The 20,273-nt window shown below is 47.5% G+C and overlaps 1 protein-coding gene across 1 annotated transcript in view; it reads right to left on the bottom strand.

Moving 5' to 3' along the window:
- Positions 1–20,273, bottom strand: part of ALK (ALK receptor tyrosine kinase) — a 674,923-nt gene that overhangs the window by 295,959 nt on the left and 358,691 nt on the right. The window contains exon 4 of the mRNA XM_008700561.2: positions 6,734–6,935. Within this exon, the coding sequence (XP_008698783.2) occupies positions 6,734–6,935 (202 nt within the window). The remainder of the gene's footprint in view (positions 1–6,733; positions 6,936–20,273) is intronic.

Consider the following 20,273-nt stretch of genomic DNA (forward strand, 5'->3'; position numbering starts at 1 on the left):
AAAATTGCTAACCTTGGCTGTTCTCGTGCCCATCCCTGCATAGCCCAGAGCAGCCTGGAGGAAGGACAGTCCTGGGCCCCCTCGAGGGGCAGCCAGGAATGGGGACAAAGCACTATTAGCACCTGCCCTGCGTGTCATCTAATGTAATCCTCATGACAACCTCAGGAGGCAGGCCGATTATTACCATTTTACAGACAGGAAAGCGGAGGCTCTCAGAGACTCAGAGACTTGTCTAAACTCACACTGTGGGTGGGAGCTACCTCCAAGCACACTTAACACCCAAGTCTCCTGAGCGCACTGTGCTCAGAGAACACCAACCTGCATGACTGTTCCCAGGACCAGGTGTCCTGGAAATAGTCCCCTGACAAGCCTGGGTGTGAGTTTTAAGGCTTTTAAAAATTATCTTTAAAGCCTCTGTATGGCTCTCTTTTTAGTGTAAATCACCCAGACATTAAAGCCCTTATTGTATATTTATTAGTGTGTTATTCAGACCAAGGGGAAAAAAGAGAAAAGCCGACACTGAATGACTTTGAAAGTGAGAAAATGCGGGCCTGAAATTAAATCATTGTGACACTGCCACTCGAGGGCATCAATTCCAATAAATGATCACCTTTTTTATTCCTGATCCCGTTTATCACGCAGGCAGGATGCGAGGAGAACTTTGGCTGGAGCCTGCTGAATGCCACGGGCCCCTGCTTGCCCAGCGCTGGCCAGACCTGCCACACTGCCCTGGGCCGACAGCTTGGCAGCCGGGCACCTTTTCAGAAGCAAATGCCTAGTGGCCTCTTTCCATGTTGCCCTGCCCGGAGCCTAAACCTCACTCAGCCTGCTGAGACCAGCCGGTCTATTTACAGGACAATTCGGGGTTCTGTACGTGGGCAGCAGAAGGTCCCTGTGTCAGGAGGGGGTAACTGTCCTGTGAGACAGACTGGGGACTCCGTGGAAAATCGTTTCCTGCTACCCCAGTCCTGAGTGGTCCCCTGAGGTGAGGTGGCTGGCCTTGCAGGATGAGGAAGGGGACAGACTGCAGCTGGAATCTCCGCTTTGGAAGAGAAACTGAGGCCAGAAGGAGCTGCAAATGAGCAGGGGAGCCGAGACTGACGCGGCGTCTCCGAGTCCACAAGTCAATACTGCTTTGGATTAAATTACTTTGGCAGGTCTCCTATTAGGACGGTTCTGGTTTTGAAAGCTGGGATCTTTGGTCAGAACTGATGGGTTTAAATAAATGTGGCAGCCGTGTGTGTACCCAGCACAGACATGGGCTTTTCTTCACTAGGGGACGATGGCTGCAGATTTTAAGCCAAGGGCAGTGAATCTGAGGATTTCTTGAAGCCGCTGTTCAGCCAGGAGAGAGGCAGAAAGGAGTGTGGGAGGGCAGGTTCTGGAGAGTGGACATGGCATGAGTCCTGGCTTGGCCAGCAGCGTGCACTCTGTCCTTCATATCATGTCATGCCTCTGGGCCTTGGCTTCTTCCCGCAGCAGGACAATGGCAGAGGAGCAGGAACTCATGCCTCCTCTGAGCGTAGGGGTTAAGATCCTGCGGGAAGGTGAAGCTCTGTGCCGTGGGCAACCTTATTTCTCTGCCATCTTCTGGAATGAACCTTGTTTGTGCTGTGCAACTGCCCTGACAGCTTACCTTGGCTCAAGCCCAAGTTTCACCAAATCCTTGAGGTTTAAAATGTCTTTTCAAGTATTAGTAATTCAAATGATTGGCAACTTCTATCCCCTCAGGGCCCAATTCTTCCCTCCACACGCTTGTGTGGTTCTGGTCACACATAATCAAGGCCCCAGACGCCGGAGGCTGCAGGAGAAAGCCGTGTGCTTGGAGAGGAAGGAAGGCTTGTGGGTGTCCGGGAAGGAGGTGTGGAGGTGCTCCTACAGCCCCCAACACCCCCCAGCCCCTGCGCGTGTGGTCCTGAGTCCAGGAGGGCGCTGATTTCACGGCGCCAACTGCTGCCACTTGCTCTTTCTCTGAAACCGGCTCTCGGCAGAAAGGCAGGGCAGCGCAGCAGGCAGAAGCAGGAGCTCCACCCAGCTCCCCAATCTCGCTGGGCCCCCATTTAAAGCCATCTGCGCAAGCACGCGCTGCATCCTCCTTACTGGACCGGATGCTCCCTGAAAGCCGTGCCCGTGCCATCTCGAGCTGCATATTCCCAACACCTATCGCACAGGAGGCGCCCAATCCATGGATCGGACGTGCTGAAAAGCATCTAGCGAAGCATCTAGCACGCGTTAAGCACCTACTCCTATAGCTGGCACAGTGCAAACCATTTTCCTTATGCCATTTCACAGCTCACCACCTTAAACCGGGATTATCATATTCATTCAGTGCATGGGGACTTTGTAACCTCTGACTTCTAGTTAAGATGTCCTAGGCCTGCTGGATTCCGGGGCCAGCAGGGCTGGGCTGTTTGACAGAGCGTCTCTCTGCTTCCTTGCTCCTGTGGCCATTCTGGCAGGACAGATGAGCAGATGAGCAGACCGGGCGCTCATCACTGTGTGTTCCCCAGGGGATTACCAGCCAAAGCCAGGCCGCCTTGGCAGACGCGGGCACTCGTGCCCCATGACTCACGAGACCTCATCTATGTGGCTGCTTTCCAGGAGACAAGGAAGGGAGCAGCTGCTGGGGTTCCCCGACTGTCTCCCCTGCCTCCAGCACCTCCAGGCACGCTGCTTCTCCCCCAGCGTGGCACCTCGTGCTCACGACTCGGTTTCCAGGGAAGTCAGTGGCCTCAGGTTTGTCCTTCCTCAGCCCACTCCTATGAGTCAAGCTCTCCCCAGCCAACTGTGTTATGACAGCCTCCTCCAGTGTTACTACAAACGCTGAATGCTGTTTTGCAAACAGCAGGCCCCAAACCACCATGTTCTGTCTGTTTTTACCACCACTGTCACCACCACCAGGATTTAACGCTGTCCCCCTCACCACTCGGAGCACTGTGTTCCTGGTCATCTCTGACCTTAAAGGGAGTAAGCTTCAGGGAGGCAAACTGCCCCGGATCTCAAAACCAAAGGATTCTTGAGACTGGCACTGACCCCATAATCGGAGAGCAGAGGAATCTCAGTCCTTTCTGATCCCCAATTCTGAGCAGAACAGAGCAGACTAGGATATTACATAATGGCCTCTCACGTTTGCATCCTGCTTCATGCGCAAAACCCTTTAGGTCTTTTACTACATTGACTCCACAGCACCACGTGAGCAAAGCTGGCATCTTCATCCCCATTTCACAGATGGGGAAACTGAGGCTTGGTAGGGGGTGGAATTTGCCTGAAGTCATAGAGCTCATTCATGAAACATCCTCTTAGGGACCATCAGAGGCTGGCCTTTTGCATCTCTGGCACCTGTATGGTCCCCAACATATAGGAAGTACCCAATGAATCACGGTTCCTTGAACTGACTACTGAGTGGTACACTGGGACTTAAATTCAGGGCTTTGAGTCCGAGCATACTAATTTTTTGCTGTACCACCACGGCCTAACTGAGCTCCTTCAGCAATGGGCAAAAACAGTCTGAAGTCAGGCCGGCTGGGTTCAGACGCCCTGCACCCCGTCTAGCTGGTGGCCTCGCAGAAGGTATTTGACCTCACTGCATATCCTCATCTGTGAGATGGAAGCTATAACAGCACCTGCTTCACTGTGTGGTCGACTATGAAATAAGAAAATGCACACAGAGGGCACAGCGTTGACTGGTCAGCGCATCTGGGAAGTGTTAATGAGCATTAGCAGTAGTTACTATTATGCGAGCACAGAGACCGGCCCTTATACATCTTTGTAACCCAGGACCTGGTAAAGTGGTTGGCACACAAACACGAGTATAGGGCTCAAGATCCTTGTCGACCACGCTGACACTCATCACGTGACATGGAGCAAGTCCCCTCCCCATCCCGGGCCTCAGTCCCCATCCCTGTGAATTGACAAGGTTGAACCAGGTAAATCTCAGCGTTCCCCCCACGTCAAAAATGCTCTAGCTATTTCTGTGGTTCTCAGTGGGGGCAATTTTGCCCCGCAGGGGACATCTGGCAATGTCTGGAGACATTTTTGTTGCCGTAACCAGGGAAAGTGCTCCTGGCATTGAGTGGGTAGAGGCCTGGGAAGCTGGGGAGCCAGGCACAGGACAGTGCCCACAAAAAGAATTCTCTGGTCCCAGATGTCAACAGTGCTGAGGCTGAGCAACCCCGCTCCAGCTCAACACCAATGCTGGGAGCCCTGTGAAGTACTGGACAAGGGCCCATGCCCTGCGGCTTGCCAAGAGGCCCGGGGCCGCAGAGCGTCTCCAGGCGGCAGAGTGGTCTATGGCCTGCCCCTTCAGCTGCACCTTCTCCCCGCACTACATGGATTTTGTTAGAGGTGGAGAAGTCGGCTCAGGCAGCTTTGGTTTCGGCTTGGAATCACTCCTGATCATCCTCACGCTCCAAGATGGCTCTGCCAGGGCTAAGCGAGGGCGTGCCTGCCTGGAGAAGCATGCAGCCCAGCCGGAGGCGAAGCCCCTGTAGACGCACGGCAGCCCCAGGCAGAGCCGTCAAGTCAGGGGGCTTGCCCCAGCACACCTGCTTCCCTTCTCCTGCCTCAATCCCACTCTCGAGGGGGCAGGCGAACCCTGGCGATGGGAGAGTCACCTCGGGAATGCGATGCAGTGGCCAGGAGGATGGACCTGGAGACTGACAGCAATGGTGGCCTCAGGGGAGGGTCAGGGCCTGCCCACACCATGCCACCTTCCTCTCCTTACCCTCACTCTCTGTGAAGGGCACATGCCCCTGTGCTCATCTGTCTGGACACACCAAAGAATCTAGATCATCTCTTTTTGCAAGATTTCATCACTGTCCATGTCCTCTTTCCTAACCCCACCCTTTTGCCCTGAGTTCCTGCTGAGAGGCTACATGTTTCCTGGAAAGTTCAGGAATACGGAAAGGAGAGACCTGGAGTCTGCTTTAGGCCATATCACTTCCTATTTCCACTCCCTGCCTCAATTTTCTCATCTGTTAAGTGGGAACTCAGAGTAGTTGCAAGCATAGGAAGATAAAGAGGGGAAACATCTTTGCAAGCCCCCATGCTAGTCGCACAGAGGGTCTATGGTCTTCTGCCCAGGCTATCCAGGGGACCAGGCTCTGCTACTCAGGGAGTGCTGAAATCCCTCTGGCACCCCTCCTTCACACGCATGCACCTTCTCAGCCTGCATTGCAGGGAGATTCTGAACTTCACTTCCGCCTGTGACATCAATGGGTCCCAACCCCAAACACACACTTGAATAGATTGACAGTGTGAAGTCTCGGCAGCCCCGAGCAGCACCGTCTGGTCTCTGCTAGGCTCGGTGGGGCAAGAGTGCTGACTGCAGAAGTCCAAATAAACAGCTCATGAGGCTGGGCAGATGCTTGCAGGATGACACTATGGCCAAGGCCAGCACCCGCCCTGCACGTGGGCGGGAGGCCTTACCATCTGGGCTTCTCACAAGAAAGGAAGGCCATGCCAGAGGGAAGTTTGGCCCAGAGGACAGCTCATCTAAAAGAGTGGGCAGCCCAGACACCCGACATTTCTAACTTCTGGTGAACACAGCAGGAGGCGCTTGGCGCTGGGACCCTCCCATATAACCCAAAGAGGCATTTCAGAGGCAAGTTGATGGAGAGGAGTTTAGGTACGGGGACAGCATCCTTCTTGAAGCCAAGGCTTCATTCCTGCTGGGACTATAGCACCTTGTAGTTCTTTGAAGCACGACTAAATACAGGTGGGTCAGGAGCAGGAGAGTAGGGTAGAGACTTTCAAGAACTTACTAAGGAGGCTATAGAACTTTGTTGGAAAAGCAGTAGACAGGTGCTCTCCCCTCCTGACCCTGCACACCACGGAGGTGAAGGATGGGCGACATCATTGTTCAGATGGGACTCTTCTGAAGGGTATCTTCTTAGAGGGAAGCTAAGTCTAAGCTTAGATAGAAATTTGAGGTTCTTCCTCTGTAAACATGTCACAAAGAAAGAACTCTTAACCTTGTTGGTTATAAGTACTCAGATCAGGGGCCCCTCAAAACTGGGGTCTTATGATGGTATTTATTCTTATGGAGTAAGGAAAAAAATGTATGCACAGAGATACCCTGGTTCATGTTTGCTTTCCAATGTCACTACTTCTAGAGACGCGGCGGATCGCTGAGTAAGCAAGTGAGTATCTCCTGGAAGCCTGAGCTCACTGACATGGGCATCTGGTGTGAATTCAGGACTGTGTAAGCCTTAGAGTTCTGGAACAAAGCTTGTCCCACAATCTCCACTGAATTGCTACCATTGCGGTATCCCTGACCAGTTCTGCTCTGAGGCCCCGCACTCCTGCAGGACCTGCTTGGGTGGCTACAATAGTTTGCTCTTGCCCTTCCTGTCAAAGTCCTGCTGGTAAAACCCCTTTCCAGCATATTAAATTACTTTCATTTTGGCCTTTTAACACTCCCCTTGGCTGTTTTCTTCTTGGCTCCGTCTGTACTTTGGGAAATAAATATCTTTAACACCCACTCATTAAATGCCCACTCTGCCAGCTGGTCTTCTGGCCTCTGGAAGGACCACCAGCCTGGGCGGCCAGAGGGGCCCACAGATCAGCGCCCGAGACACTACCTTGGGAATATTAGCAGTAATGGCTCAATCTGGACCCTACCCATTAAAGGATGGTTGTGAGTTTTAAGTAGATGTCACAGACTCTGGAAATTGGCAGCTAAAAGCCAAATGGCCTTTTATCTAATCAATTTTGGACATGGGGAAGGACTTACCCATGCTTTCCTGGGGTAGGTACCAGGAGGATCTCTCTTCCAGGCTCGTTGTGGGGCAGCAGCTGGGCGACATACCTCCCAGAAGGCTGTAGATGCCTGTGCACGGAGACAGCCAGCCTGCAGTGCTCACTGCTGCTCCTCATCCACGGACTCAGGATGGTGTGCTTGGAGTTGGCTGAGGTGTTGAGGAGGAGGAAGGAGCCTGGCAAGAGACAGAGAAGGTGACTCTGCAGGTGTGTCCAGACAGGAGGACCAGCAGCGCCTCCGTGGCAGGGTACAGAGACCAATGGCACCCAAGTCAGCAATGCTGGAGGCCTTTCTCACTTTCTTCACATACACCCAAGCCCTCCTCCCCGTTTCTTAGATTATCTCTGGGAAGAGCAAAGCCTGAAGCAAGAGAACGGTAGTTTAGGACTTGGGCGGTAGAGTCAGGCAGACTAAGGTTCTCGCCTTAGCTCCCCACCTTGTTAGCTCTATGTCCTTGAGTCTCAGGTTCTTCATCTGTAAAATGGGAATAAAACACCTGCTTCAAAGGGTGGTTATAAGGGTCCCGTGAGATAAGCATGGAGAGTACTTTACCCAGTTCTGTGTAGAGAGGAAGGATAAATAATCAATTATTTGATTTCAACTGTCTTCTAAGTTAAAGTAGAGATGATCATACAGACTCTTTGCCAGGCTATAATAGGCACAACTAACGAAGTCTCACAGGAAACTGGAGAAAAACTGGGGGTATTACCTAATCCCCAAAGAGTAACCAGCATCAGAAACCCAACTTAGGAACTAAGACGTTCTGATGGATTTACATCCTTATCTAGAGGGACGGCTTCAACGGTTACTGCCTCTGTAAATGCGCCAAGAGTACAGCAAGGACATCAGTGCCATCTTGTCAACGTCCATGTAGGGTGTTTCCACACCCACAAACCAGGGCTCACTCCAGGGCATCTCAGGCCACCCTACAGGTCACAGTTCAAATAAAAGCCGACCTGAGCTCTCCATATCGCATTCAAGCCAACTTGGCACTCAATTTGTGGCAGATTCAGTTTCTCAGGAATGGGTTGGCTCTACAGTAGTTCTGACCAGTCCAAGGTTTCCCTCGAGAGGTGGGTGGCTTAGAGAGGCAGCATTTGGGGCACACGTTCACGGCTCCTGCTTCTTTGGTTACTAGCTGAGTGATCTTGCGCAAAGCATTGATTTTCTTGGGTTTCAGTTTCCTTATTTATAAAACAGGGTGAGAAGGGTTGGCTGAACTCAATAATCTCTTAAGATCCATTTCAGCTCTTGAGTCTATGAGTCATGTGAATTTGTAACTGGTCTCCCCACAAAGGAAGCCTTACAAATCCCCCTGGTGCCATGCCTGTGGCAGAGTCTCCCTCTGGGGCAAGCCAAGCCTGACTGCAGTAGCACAGGCCAAGTGATCTATAGGAAACCTGTATTCATGGGGCTTACTGTCAGCATAAAAGCACAGCGCCATTTTATTGTTTCAGGCATTCCTTCTGATGCATTAATTTTACTGGCCACACTTCTGCCTTGAAGTTTTGGACCATTTGATGCTGCTTCTTTTGCAGTGGAAGCCTACTGCAAGATCCCCGACTCCTCCAGTGGGAACCAGCTAATGAGTGCTCAGCCTTCTGAAATCACTCCTGAGCGCTTCAAACTGGTCTCGTTCTACAGACAACCTCATTTACCACGTAGGTAAATGAACTAGCAATCAGGGGTAGAGAATGATGCAGATGAAAAGAAGGGATCCCTACCAGAAGCATGCTTCAAGGAAAAGGTATTATGTCAGGAATTGGAGATTTGCAAAATTCTGGAAGTAGAGAAATGTGACTTCCAGTTAAAATCAGGATGAGGTCAACATGAGACTGTTTCTGAGCAGGACTGGGGACCTGGGATCAGCACTGGAAACTGAGCCCTCTGTGATTGCTGGGAAGTTTCAGCATGGCAGATGGGCCAGTGAAAAGTGCTCTATAAACCTCAGTAAATAGTCTATATTATTACCCTGTTTTACAATGGGGAGATATTCTTGTCATGGGCACAGAGGTAGAAGAAAGGAATTAGAACAAAAAACTCAGAATTAGAAAGAACTTAATGATCATCTAATATGACATCCTCGCTTTTCTAGAAAAGCAGACTGCAGGTCATAACGGGGAAAAAAATGACTTGTCCAGCATCTTGATTTGAAACTCCAGACCAGAGTCCAGGTGTCTGGATTTCTAACCAGGGCTCTTTCCCTTGAGTCTTTCCCATTATCCCTCTGTATCCCTTATCCTAAAATACGATCAGGGTGTGTGGTGGCCAAGCTGTATGGCTCGGGCACTCAGAGGGGGAAGAAGACAGGAAGGCAGGCAGTTGGGTGCTGGACCAAATTCATTTATTCACTGGCTCCCTTGCTCACTTTCTTGCCCTCAAATTTCATTTATTGGATGCCAATGTTGAGCTAACATCCAAGCACTGGCTCTTCCCTGGGGACAGAGACATAAACCAGACACAGTTCTGGAACTCCTGGTCCACAAGGGTGATGAGGTCACTGTAATAACTGCCATCAAAAGTAGAGGTTATAAAGTCATAAGACACATACAGGTGAAGCACTTTCGGAGGCTCCGGGAAGAGGACATTAGGTTCAGCGGGGAAGATTCATAAAGAAGATGACCTTTGAGCTAGGTCTTAAAGGAAGAGAAAGACAAAGATATTGGCAGAACCGGCCTTGTGGGAGTTGAGGGAAGAGGAGAAAAGGCATAAATGTAGGAAGTGAGTAGTGGCACTGGGTCGCAGAGGGTCACCCGAAGACAAGGCTGGGGCATAAAGAAGGCTAGGGCAGTGGGGGTGGGAGCAGACCATACAGGCCTTTTAATTCCTGGCTGTAGGTACTCGACTTTATTTTTGGAAAAGGCTTTCAAGGAGGAGAGTGAGGTCTTCAGAGTGGTGCTTCAGGAAGAAGATGAATCTGGTATGGTGGGGGAAAGATGGGGATCAATAGTGACCTGACCTCCTCCTACAGCACCAGGCACTCTAGGAAAGGGGGTGGCCAAATGCCAATGGCATGTGTTTAGACTGTTACTGTTGTAAGCAAAAGTGCCATGTTGGGGATGGATTCTTGGATCGCCTGGGGTTTCCAATACCAGATGGGTGTGTGTCCGTCCAGAGAGGTGAGAGTCCTGGAAGCATCTCTAGGGGCAGAGTCTTGCTCCAGATGCTTTGGGCTGTGGTCTGAGGTTAGGATGGAGCCAGCCTGTCACACTTAAGGGAGCAGCAACTGGGCCCTGGTCTGAGACCCTACTCTGATGTTTTCAAGCTGGTGGAAAGTCATACCGGGTTGTTGAGCTATTGACGGAAAGAAGGTGGGCAAGAGAAAGGAAATGTTCTCCTTCTCAGAAAGATTACGTGCATGCGTGCACACATATGCCCCGGGGGAAACTCAAGTTCCCAGAGGGAGAAAATCAAGCTGAATCAGGTGCTAGGCTTGGGGCTCCCCGTGCACCACTGCTGCTCCCTCCTGGAGGTGGGAACACGTGTAAATTCTGTCCTTGTAATTCAGTAGCTCAATAACGGGGCTCTTTCAAAGTTGACTGGAAGATGGATTATTTTTCCAGTTCTAATATGTGAGATGATGTTTATATGAATTTTATTTTGTGCAACTGGACTATCAATAAAAGTCTGAGCTTAAAGAATTTTCACTGTCAATGAAACTCTAGTTGAGAGCTATCTCTTCATCAGCAGTTTTCCTCTCTCCAAAAAAAAAAAAAAAAAAAAAAAAGGAAAAATATATTTCATAAGCTCCTTGGGATATTGTCAGTATAAATCTTTTAAAGTCAGTGAGCATTTCTGTCTCCCCCTCCCCTCTTTTCCGTTTCCTGTTTATTTTGCTCAGAATAGCTTGGGGCTACTTAGAGGCTCTTGGGGTCCCCTCTAATTAAGAAGGATGGCCTGGCAGCTAACAGACCCTCCCCCAGGGTGGGCCATGGGGGAGTGGAGAAGCAGATCAAAGAGCCTTGCTTAGACAGTGCCAGGACCGTGTTTCCCTTATTGGTGGCTCACGTTGATACGTTCAATGATTAAATATGAAATGGTCATTATTTTTACCTCTGGTCACCAATATAGGGATGTGTAGCTCTTATCTCAGTCAGCAGGGTGCAAATAGGCCAGAAACCAAGGGGCATGAGCCTTGAAGTCAGACAGTCTCATTCATATCCAGGCTCTGTGTCTGTCTAGTTCTAAGCTTCAGACAAATGATTTAAACTCTTTAAACCTTGGTGTGCTCGAATGTAATATGTGTCTAGCCTATCTTACATGGCTGTTGTAGAGATTAAGCTAAATAACACGTGTGACGAGGCCAGTACAGTGTCTAACCTCCACGGGTCTGTGATAGATGTTGATTTTGTGCTTCGAAGGGTGTCTTAATGGGACGCTCCCTTTAGCTATTACTAACTTGGAATCAGGACAGTCAGGAGGACTAGCTCTGCCACGACCAAGCCTCCTTTGTTTGTAAAATGAAAGGGTTGGATAGATCTCTCTAAGCACCCTCAGAGCTCCAAACTGTCAGTAATTCTATCTGCCTGCCTCGAATAGTATCAATCTAAAGGAACCATGTCACGTCTCCAAGCCTCCAAGTCCTAAAGGGTGGCCTAATTCACCTCTGTGGCAGTCCTATACCAACAGTTTCAATCGGTTGGCCAAATATGCTGTGAACTATGATTCCCTGCTGTGCTTTCTCTTCCGATTTCCACAAACACTCCCTGGGAAGGGCTCCTAAACTCGCATCATTTGTTTCTGTAGACGCTTTTTTTTTTTTTTTTTTTTAAGATTTTATTTATTTGACAAAGAGAGACAGCCAGCGAGAGAGGGAACACAAGCAGGGGGAGTGGGAGAGGGAGAAGCAGGCTCCTAGCAGAGGAGCCTGATGTGGGGCTCAATCCCAGAACTCCGGGATCACACCCCAAGCCAAAGGCAGACGCTCAACGACTGCGCCACTCAAGCGCCGCATCTGTAGACGCTTCTGCTACAAGGCTGCTACCACCTCTAAGTATCCGGTATTCAACACAATGCCCGCCACAGGGCCGGCCCTCAGGGACTTCAAAAAGTCAAAGTAATATATGCACGTGGCCAGAAGTCCAACAGCTCAGAACTCTTCATAACAATACATTTTTAAAGCTATCCCCCAATCCTGCTCCTCTCTCCAGGTCCCAGAAACACTTTTAAGGATTTCTAAGTTCTTTTGGTGACCACCTTCAGGATTCTAAATATGGCAATCATCTTGTTACTTGTGGATGCAACAACTTTAGGCTCCTTACATCGATGGGACAGTTAGAAAAATGGTACTCTTCCCCTTCTAATTCTTGATTTTTTAAAGCCTATTTTACTTTTTTTTTTATTACTTATCTTTTATTATTATTATTATATTATTATTATGTTAGTCACCATACAGTACATCGCTAGTTTTTGATGTAGTGTTCCATGCCTTTTTAACTTTCCATGGAAAATGTATTGCCTATTCCATCAGCTTTATACACTATTCCTTGGCTCTCCTCACTAGAAAATGGTTGTTAGTCTTTCTGTCCTTCTCTGCACCTTCCTTGCCCATGTCCACCTCCCACGTCAGCTGGGCTTTTCCTCACACTGCCAACGTTGCCTAAGAGTGATTATGCCTTATGTTTGAGCCCAGACTTTCTTGTGCAGGTTGTCTTTCCAGAAATTTCTAGTTGTTCTCTTTTGTTTTATATCTGCCTTCTTTCTTTTTTCTATTTATTTTCCATCCAACTTTTACATCATATCACTAACACCTTTACCTATTCCTTGAAAAATCTCTCCTTTCTTCTCAAAAGACACTGACTTCCTGTTTTAATTTGGACCAGCTGCTTTCTGGCTTCCTGCACGGCCATTATTCTGGAATTTATTTTCACTGGGATTCTTCCATCAGTCCCACTATCCTTCGGAATCTTCCTCAGGGGAAACTCATCGTGAATCTTTGAATATCTGAAATATTTTTATTTTTGTCTTCACACTTGGTTGGCAGCTTTTCTGGCCTGTCGTCTCTAGATTAGAAATTTTGCTTCAGAAATTTGAAGGCCTCGCTTCAGTGTTGTCTAGCATCTGTGTGACTGAGGAGAAGTCTGAGGCTAGTTTAGTTGTTAATTTCTTTGTAGTCAATCTGTCTTTTCTCTTCTTGGAGGCTTTCAGGATTTTTTAAAAAAATTTTTTTATTTTTTTAATGTAGGCTCAACACCCAGTGTGGAGCCCAATGTGAGGCTTGAACTCGCCACCATGAGCTTGGGACCTGAGCTGATTATCAAGATCTGGCTGCTTAACCAACTGAGCCACTCAGGATCTTTTTTTCTTTAACACTGAGTTGCTAAAATTTCAACACAATGTATCTAGGTATAGATCTTTATAAAAATTCCTCTGGCATTCCCTGGGTTCTTTCAATCAGGAAACATACTCCTCTTTCATCTCTAGTCAATTTGTTTTATTATTTCTCTGATGCCTTCATTCTCTCCTCTTCTCAGCCTTAAATCTTTCTGGGGGAGGTTTATCTTTCAAATTAACCTCTGGTACCTAATTTATCCTTGTTTTCTCTGGGATCAATTTTTTTTTAATGTCGATATTTCTTTTTTTCTTCTTTTCAAAAAGATTTATTTATTTTAGAAAAAGAGAGAGTGTGTGCACAGGGAGGGGCAGAGGGAGAGGGAGAGAGAATCCCAAGCAGACTCCACGCTGAGCACAGTGCCTGACACCGGGCTTGATCCCAGGACCCTGACACCACAACCTAGCGGAAACCAAGAGCTGGATGCCTAACCAACTGAGCGACCCAGGTGCCCCAGTATTTCTTTTTCATGCTGCTGGGCTATTCACGGGCTGGGTGATCCTGGATCAGCACCGTCTATTTACGTGGGAGAGACGAGGAATGCTGATGGAGACTTCAGTGCACATAGCTGGTGCTTGATCTCCCTGTCAGCACTGGCCTGATGGCAGGTGTCAGGGCCCCGCCATCTCACTGGTGCCTGCTCCCCAACGCCAGCAGGATGGACACGCCGCTCTGGGCATGAACACTGCTGCTAGCAGTCTTAGCACCTGAACTTTTAGAGACGAGCTCCCTTTTCCTTTGCCCTGTGGTTAAATATCCTGCTGCCTTTTAGTGTGGAAAACTGGGGCTGAAAGTGGGTGGAGACATACGAGGTAACCATACTCCAGAGGAATTTCATGCTGTTCCATCCTTCCGGAGGAGCCCTTATTGGTGCTCAGCGGTGGTGCCTCCCAGCAGATGGGCTCCCCGCTCTGTGCTAAACCCTCTTAGCATCTTTTCAGATGTGGCCGCTTCAGTTCCTCCATCACCAGCCTTGTGCTCTTTTAAAATGGCTCATGGGTTTCCTCCTGTTCCATTTACTAGTCAGGATTTATCCCTCTGTTGAAGTCTCGATTATCACTTGAGTGGTATTTCAGGAGAGAAGGAGACAAGCACGTGTGCAACCCACCATCCTGTACTGGAAGCCTCTTAATCATATTCTTTGGATGAGAACATTGGTAAACAGATGTGTAGATGGACAGACTTCCATCTCAATAAATCCCACAGGATTCTGCCACCATTGGATAACTGTCCATATTGCAATTAAACTGTTCAATCGTTATTATAAGCTATTACTCATTCGATTGATCATGATGCCATTCATATTAGATGGGACCCAAGGAGCAGCAGAAGTTTAATGGGCTGGAATATGGATAGAAGGAGTACGATGTGACACACGCAGGCTTCATACGGGCACATAACATTAGATGCAGTGTCAGGGGATAATGTTGTGCTCTCCCCCAGAGGACGTACCCCCAGGGTGCTGACAGTCTCATGGGAAAGCTCTGGGATCAAGTAAGTTGGATGGTTACTGGGTCAAACAAAAGTAACAGGCTCCTTCACTGCCGGGCTTCCAAGAACTTTGCACGACAAAGAGTCGTGACTCTTTAAGAGTAGAACATAAAATTAAGATCACCCAAATTCCTTAGGGTACAGAACTCTTTTGCTGTTGTGTATAACGTACCATAGAATGTGCTCAGAAACCCGCCTCTAATGTATTTCTGCTCTGGAGACTGTTTGCAGAAAGAAAGGGAAAAAAATGAAAAAAGAAGGTAGTGTAGGAGGCGAATGATCTATCTGTATCTCCAGCATCTCTTAAATATTAAATCTTCTCTGTTTGTCTGACTTTAAACTGTCATCTCATCAAGAGCTGAGCTCCTCGTGGCAGAATCCTGCTTCTGGAGAGGCTCCTGAGTTACCACGCAGGTCGCTCTACCTGATGAGATTTAAAAGCGCTACATTCCACGTCTGGCTTTCAGAACGTCTGAGCTAGAGACAAACGTGGTGGTCACAGAGCTTAACCCCTGGCTGTACTGGGGAGAAAACCAAGAAGCAAAGAAGTGAAGGACTCTTGCCCGAGGTTACACTGCAAATCAGTGGTGGGTCTGGAATCGGAAGCAAGGTTCTCAGACTCCCTTTCCAGTGGAAGCTCTAGTCGCCACCTGTCTAGGAGAGAAACCTGTGATGATGTTTTCGGTGACACACCCTGTTGTCCCAGAACTCACCTTCCTTTCTTTGTATCCTGACAGCTCTGAGGAATACGAGCCCAGCACATGGTCTCAAGCCCATCGTCTGACTATGCGCAGAGGTCAAAGACCAAGGCGTGGGCTGGTGGGACCCAGACAGATGAGTTCTCCTTTGGAAATCATTCATGGGGGCCTATGGTGGTTCCCAGTGGCTGGGCAGTATTTGAAGGTCTCCTCTGTTCATGTGATCTTACAAAGTGGCCAAAACACATTGGTACCACATTAAGAGTTCCCTTATTGTTTACTTTTCAAATTCAAATTCTGCCACCCTACCCTCAACTCAGGTTTTAGGTTTTAGTGCAGAATTTTGAAATTTAGAGGAAAGAATAGGTGGGATTATCGCCATTGGGGTGCTTGGCCTAGTAGTGGGTTAACTTAGGAATTCAGAATTTCACAGACCTAGAGCGCTTGAGGGTCACTGAGTGCCACCTTTCACCGTGCAGGGGAGGACACTCAATCCAGTAGGGGGAACGGGTATGGCCGGGCTCCAGAGAGGGCAGCTGGGCTGTAGTGGGACCCAGCCCTGGGCACTTTGACCATCTCTGCTGTGACGGTCTGCCACCAGGACGTCAATGTGTTGCTTTACTGCCCCTGCATTGCAAAGCACTCTGAAGAGAAATGGTATCAGTTTTTGAGATCAAATGATTAGAAAAACCAAGTGTGCTCATTAAGGCAGGGAAGGGTGGTAGGGGAAGTTGATTTTCCTTGACAGTATTATTAATCTTAACACTATGAGTTCAGTTATAGCCTAAAGCCGTAGTATGCTTGCCTGTTTGGTTGAGTTCTTCAAACTCCCTCTCAGGCCCAAGTTAACTGGGGTGAAAAGAATTTATGCTTGTGTGTGTGTACAGTAAATATGTGTAGATTTGTGTGTGCATGTATATAAATAGCTATATAAGTGTGTATCTGTGTGTGTGTGTGTATGCTTATACAGATCCTTTAGATCTCTGGCCCTCTAAAAAAGAATAAATCTTTTTGGGGAACACAGTTTTTTTTGTTTGTTTGTTTTTGTTTTTGTTTTTTTTAACCAACAGGTTTCGTTTAGGAAAAAGGGAAAAAGCCAATAATCTCTACATACCGCATGTGTGTCCTGGGGTGTCAGCAAAAAGATAATAAAAGGCAAAGCAAATAAATAGAAGGAACAGAAGCTAAAGTGCTGAGAAACCTTTTTTTCCCTAAGAGCTCATTTTGGTAATCCTCAAGGAAAACAGAAAAGCACTTGATCTGATGAGAGGGAGAAAGGAGAAGCCAAATGAAAACTAAACAATTGATTTAATTCAATGAGAAGCAGGAGGAAGGAGAGAGAAAATTATCTGCTGCAGGCGGGGTAGGAAAGGGAGGCAGTTAGGGGGCCAAAGTGCCTTCGTTGTAACAAAATCCACTTTGGAGGGAGAGAAGTGAGAAATCTGGTTTTCCCTTATCCACATTGGTTCTTAGGTCTGAAATCAGATTATTCAACCTTTGCTTTAAGTCCCAGATGTCAGGGTATAAAAATCATCCATGTTACTTTTTTGAATTTTTTCTAAGAGGTAGCAGGTTTTATTACTTGTTCTGTGCATTCCATTGATTATTCTTTAAATTAAAATTTTAAAAAGCAATTTTTTACCCATTTCCTTGTGGGAGTCTCATAGGATCTTAGCTTCATGATCGTAAGTTCTGATGTTCCACGTACTATGGCTCTCAGACACTCCTCAGTAGAAGAAGGAGTACAAAATGTGGGCCAACACTGACAACCACGCTACGCAACAAAAAAGCAAGAGAAGGCCACCGTGTCACCCGCATGCGTCTCTGGGCATGCTGCATGGAGCACCAGGAGACCACCCCGCCCAACTCTGCATTTTTCAGAAGAGGGAACTCACACATGGGAAAGCGAGGGGCCTGCCTGAGGCCAGCGGGGCATGGCCGGATGGCTAGGTGGAGTTCTCAAAGGTTCTAGAACAAGCTGGGTTTCTTCTAACTGGTCTTCTCACTTCTTGCTCACCCCCCCCCTTCCATTCTGCACACAAAAGCCACAGCCATCTTCTTAAATAGAGTTAGTCACTCCCTTGTTTGAAGCTCTCCAATAGCTTCCCACTGACCATGAATTAAAATCCAAATTTCCTCCTATGATCTACAAGGAAGGCCAGGGGCGACCTGACCTGCAGCAGCTTCCGTAGGTTGGCTCACTCAACTCCACTCCCTGACCAACTTCCTTCCCTCTTGCCTTTCTCTTTTATTGAGACTGGAAGTTAAAAAATGACTTGATTTCACCAGTCTTCTTCTTCTTCTTTTTTTTTTTTTTTAAAGATTTTATTTGTTTATTTGACAGAGAGAGAGACAGCCAGCGAGAGAGGGAACACAAGCAGGGGGAGTGGGAGAGGAAGAAGCAGGCTCCTAGCAGAGAAGCCTGATGTGGGGCTCGATCCCAGGACTCTGGGATCACGCCCTGAGCCAAAGGCAGACGCTTAACGACTGTGCCACCCAGGTGCCCCTCACCAGTCTTCTCAGCCAGCAAGAGAGGGAACACAAGCAGGAGGAGTGGGAGAGGAAGAAGCAGGCTCATAGTGGAAGAGCCTGATGTGGGGCTCGATCCCATAACGCCGGGATCACGCCCTGAGCCGAAGGCAGGCGCTTAACCGCTGTGCCACCCAGGCGCCCCCTTCACCAGTCTTCTTGACAGAGAGGAGTGGCCTTGTGACACAGTCTTGCCAGTGAACTGTGCTCACAGGTTTGCCAGAGTTAGCAAATAAAGATACAGGGCACCCTGTTAAATATGAATTTCATTAATAAATAGTGAGAAACATTTTCAGTACAAATATGTCTCAAATGACTGCATGGGTCATGATGAGACTGCAAACATTATTTGTTGTTTCTCTGAAACACATTTAACTGGACATCCTCTGTTTTATCTGGCAACCCTATGTGCTGGAGAATTTTGAGACAACTCCCTCGCCTCCCTGTGCTTCTTTCTTTTTCTTGCCTGGAACATGGAGAGAAGGTCTGGAGGGGTGGCAGTGGTCTTGTGACCATAAAGTGACAAGCAAGAGCCTGTGGAACAGAAAGAGAGTTGAGTCACTAATGGGGTTGCTGGACATCTTGCTTGTCTCTGGTCTTCTTACGGGAAAAATAAAACAAAGCATCCAAGATCTTTCTCTGGCTAAGCCCCTGCAGCAAGGGCTTCATTGTGAGCGGGGATCTTGGCTGTCTCAGGCCAGCTGTTAGTGCCTAACACAGTGACAGGGACAATGCTTCTGCAATGAATATTTGCTGAATGGATCAAGAAACAAAAAAGCAGAGAAGTCGTCATCTGTTTCCTTGTATCTTAACTAGACTAGTGTCATTCTTCTTATTTATGTTGGGGAGAACATTGTTCCCTTTGAACTGATTGGTGGATATAGAAGGATTATTATTTACAACACAAATCAATTTTTAAGATGCCTGAAAATTTAGACTCTTAAGATCAGTGTTTCTCAAATTGTGGTTTATAACCCATTAGTGGGCCATGAAATCACTTTAGTGGGTCATGACCAGCATTAAATAAAGAGGGGGAGAAGGAGAAAGAGGAGGAAATCAGGAGGAGGAAAAAGTAGAGTGGAATTTTAAAAGATCCACATGGTAATTTTCCTTTGGGAAATAATGGCTGCTGATCTATATGTGCACACACAGACACACACACAGACAAGACACACATATACACAGGGACACGCACATACACACATGTGCGTTTTTATGTACCATGTTGTTATATAAAGTATATTTCTTACTGCGGATCACAGTTAAAAAAATGGAAAGCCTTGAGATGAATAGTGTTCACATTTCAAATGTCCATATATGGAAATTACACTGGCCGGATTCTGGTCCCTGAGCCACCTCCCATTAGCTGAGTGACTTTGGTAGGAGCAGTAATCTGTCATCTCCAATTGCAGCTGTGTCTAGTACACCAGCCGCTCGCTAAGCCTGGCCACCGGTACTCGAAATGTGGCTCATGCAGTTGAGGAACTGAATTCTTCATTTTATTTAATTTTAATTAATTCGCATTTGAAAACTGACAGTTGATTCAGTTACTGGAAAAATATATTTGAACAACTTGGGTATGTCAATCTAATTTTCAACTATGAATTTTAGGAAATACAGATAAAATATTTCAGTTGAATATGTAGCTTCCGAGTTGAAATGTGCTGTCAGTATAAAATGCATACTGGGTTTAGTACAGGAAAAGAATATACAATATTTCATCAATAATTTTATATTGTTTACATGTTGGATAACATTGGGTATACTGGGTTAAAGAAAATATCTATTTTTGCTTTTTGTAATGTATTTTCTAAAAAATCCAAAATTACATTTTTGGCTCCTATTATATTTCTCTTGGACAGCACTGCTCTAAGGATTAAGTGTCTTGCCCTAGGCCACTAAATGAGTAAGTGCTTCAGCCACTATTACAATCCAGGTCATCTGACTCGAAATCCATGGCTCTTCCCATTAAACTACAACAAATCACATCTCCCTAGGCTTCGCTGTTATCTTTAAAAACAGTGAGTGAAATAGAGATGTGGGATGGTAATAAGGATAATGATAGCTAACATTTAATGGATGCCTCACATGTCCCAGGCACTGAGTTAACACCTTATAAGGTTTACTGCACTTGATTTCACAACAACCCTGTAAGTAGCTATATGATCATTATATCCACTTTTTAGATGAGGAAACGGAAGCTCAGAGAGATCAATTAACCTGCCTATCAGCTCAACGCGGTGCAGACGGAGAGGCCCAGAGGCTGGGCAGTCCATGCAGATGACTGAACATTTTTTAGGGCCTTTCCCTGGACTACAGCCCTCACGAAAGCAGCTGGGCTCTGGGTGATGGAGAAGCAGCTGTACCTTCCAGAGTCCTGTTAGATTCATTTCCTTTGGGAAATAACGTCTGCTGATTTTGCTGCTGATTCCAATACCACACAGTAGAAATCTCCAAGCCCCAC

The sequence above is a fragment of the Ursus maritimus genome, unplaced genomic scaffold (genome assembly GCF_017311325.1).
Source record: "Ursus maritimus isolate PB19 unplaced genomic scaffold, ASM1731132v1 scaffold_6, whole genome shotgun sequence".
Classification (NCBI taxonomy): domain Eukaryota; kingdom Metazoa; phylum Chordata; class Mammalia; order Carnivora; family Ursidae; genus Ursus; species Ursus maritimus.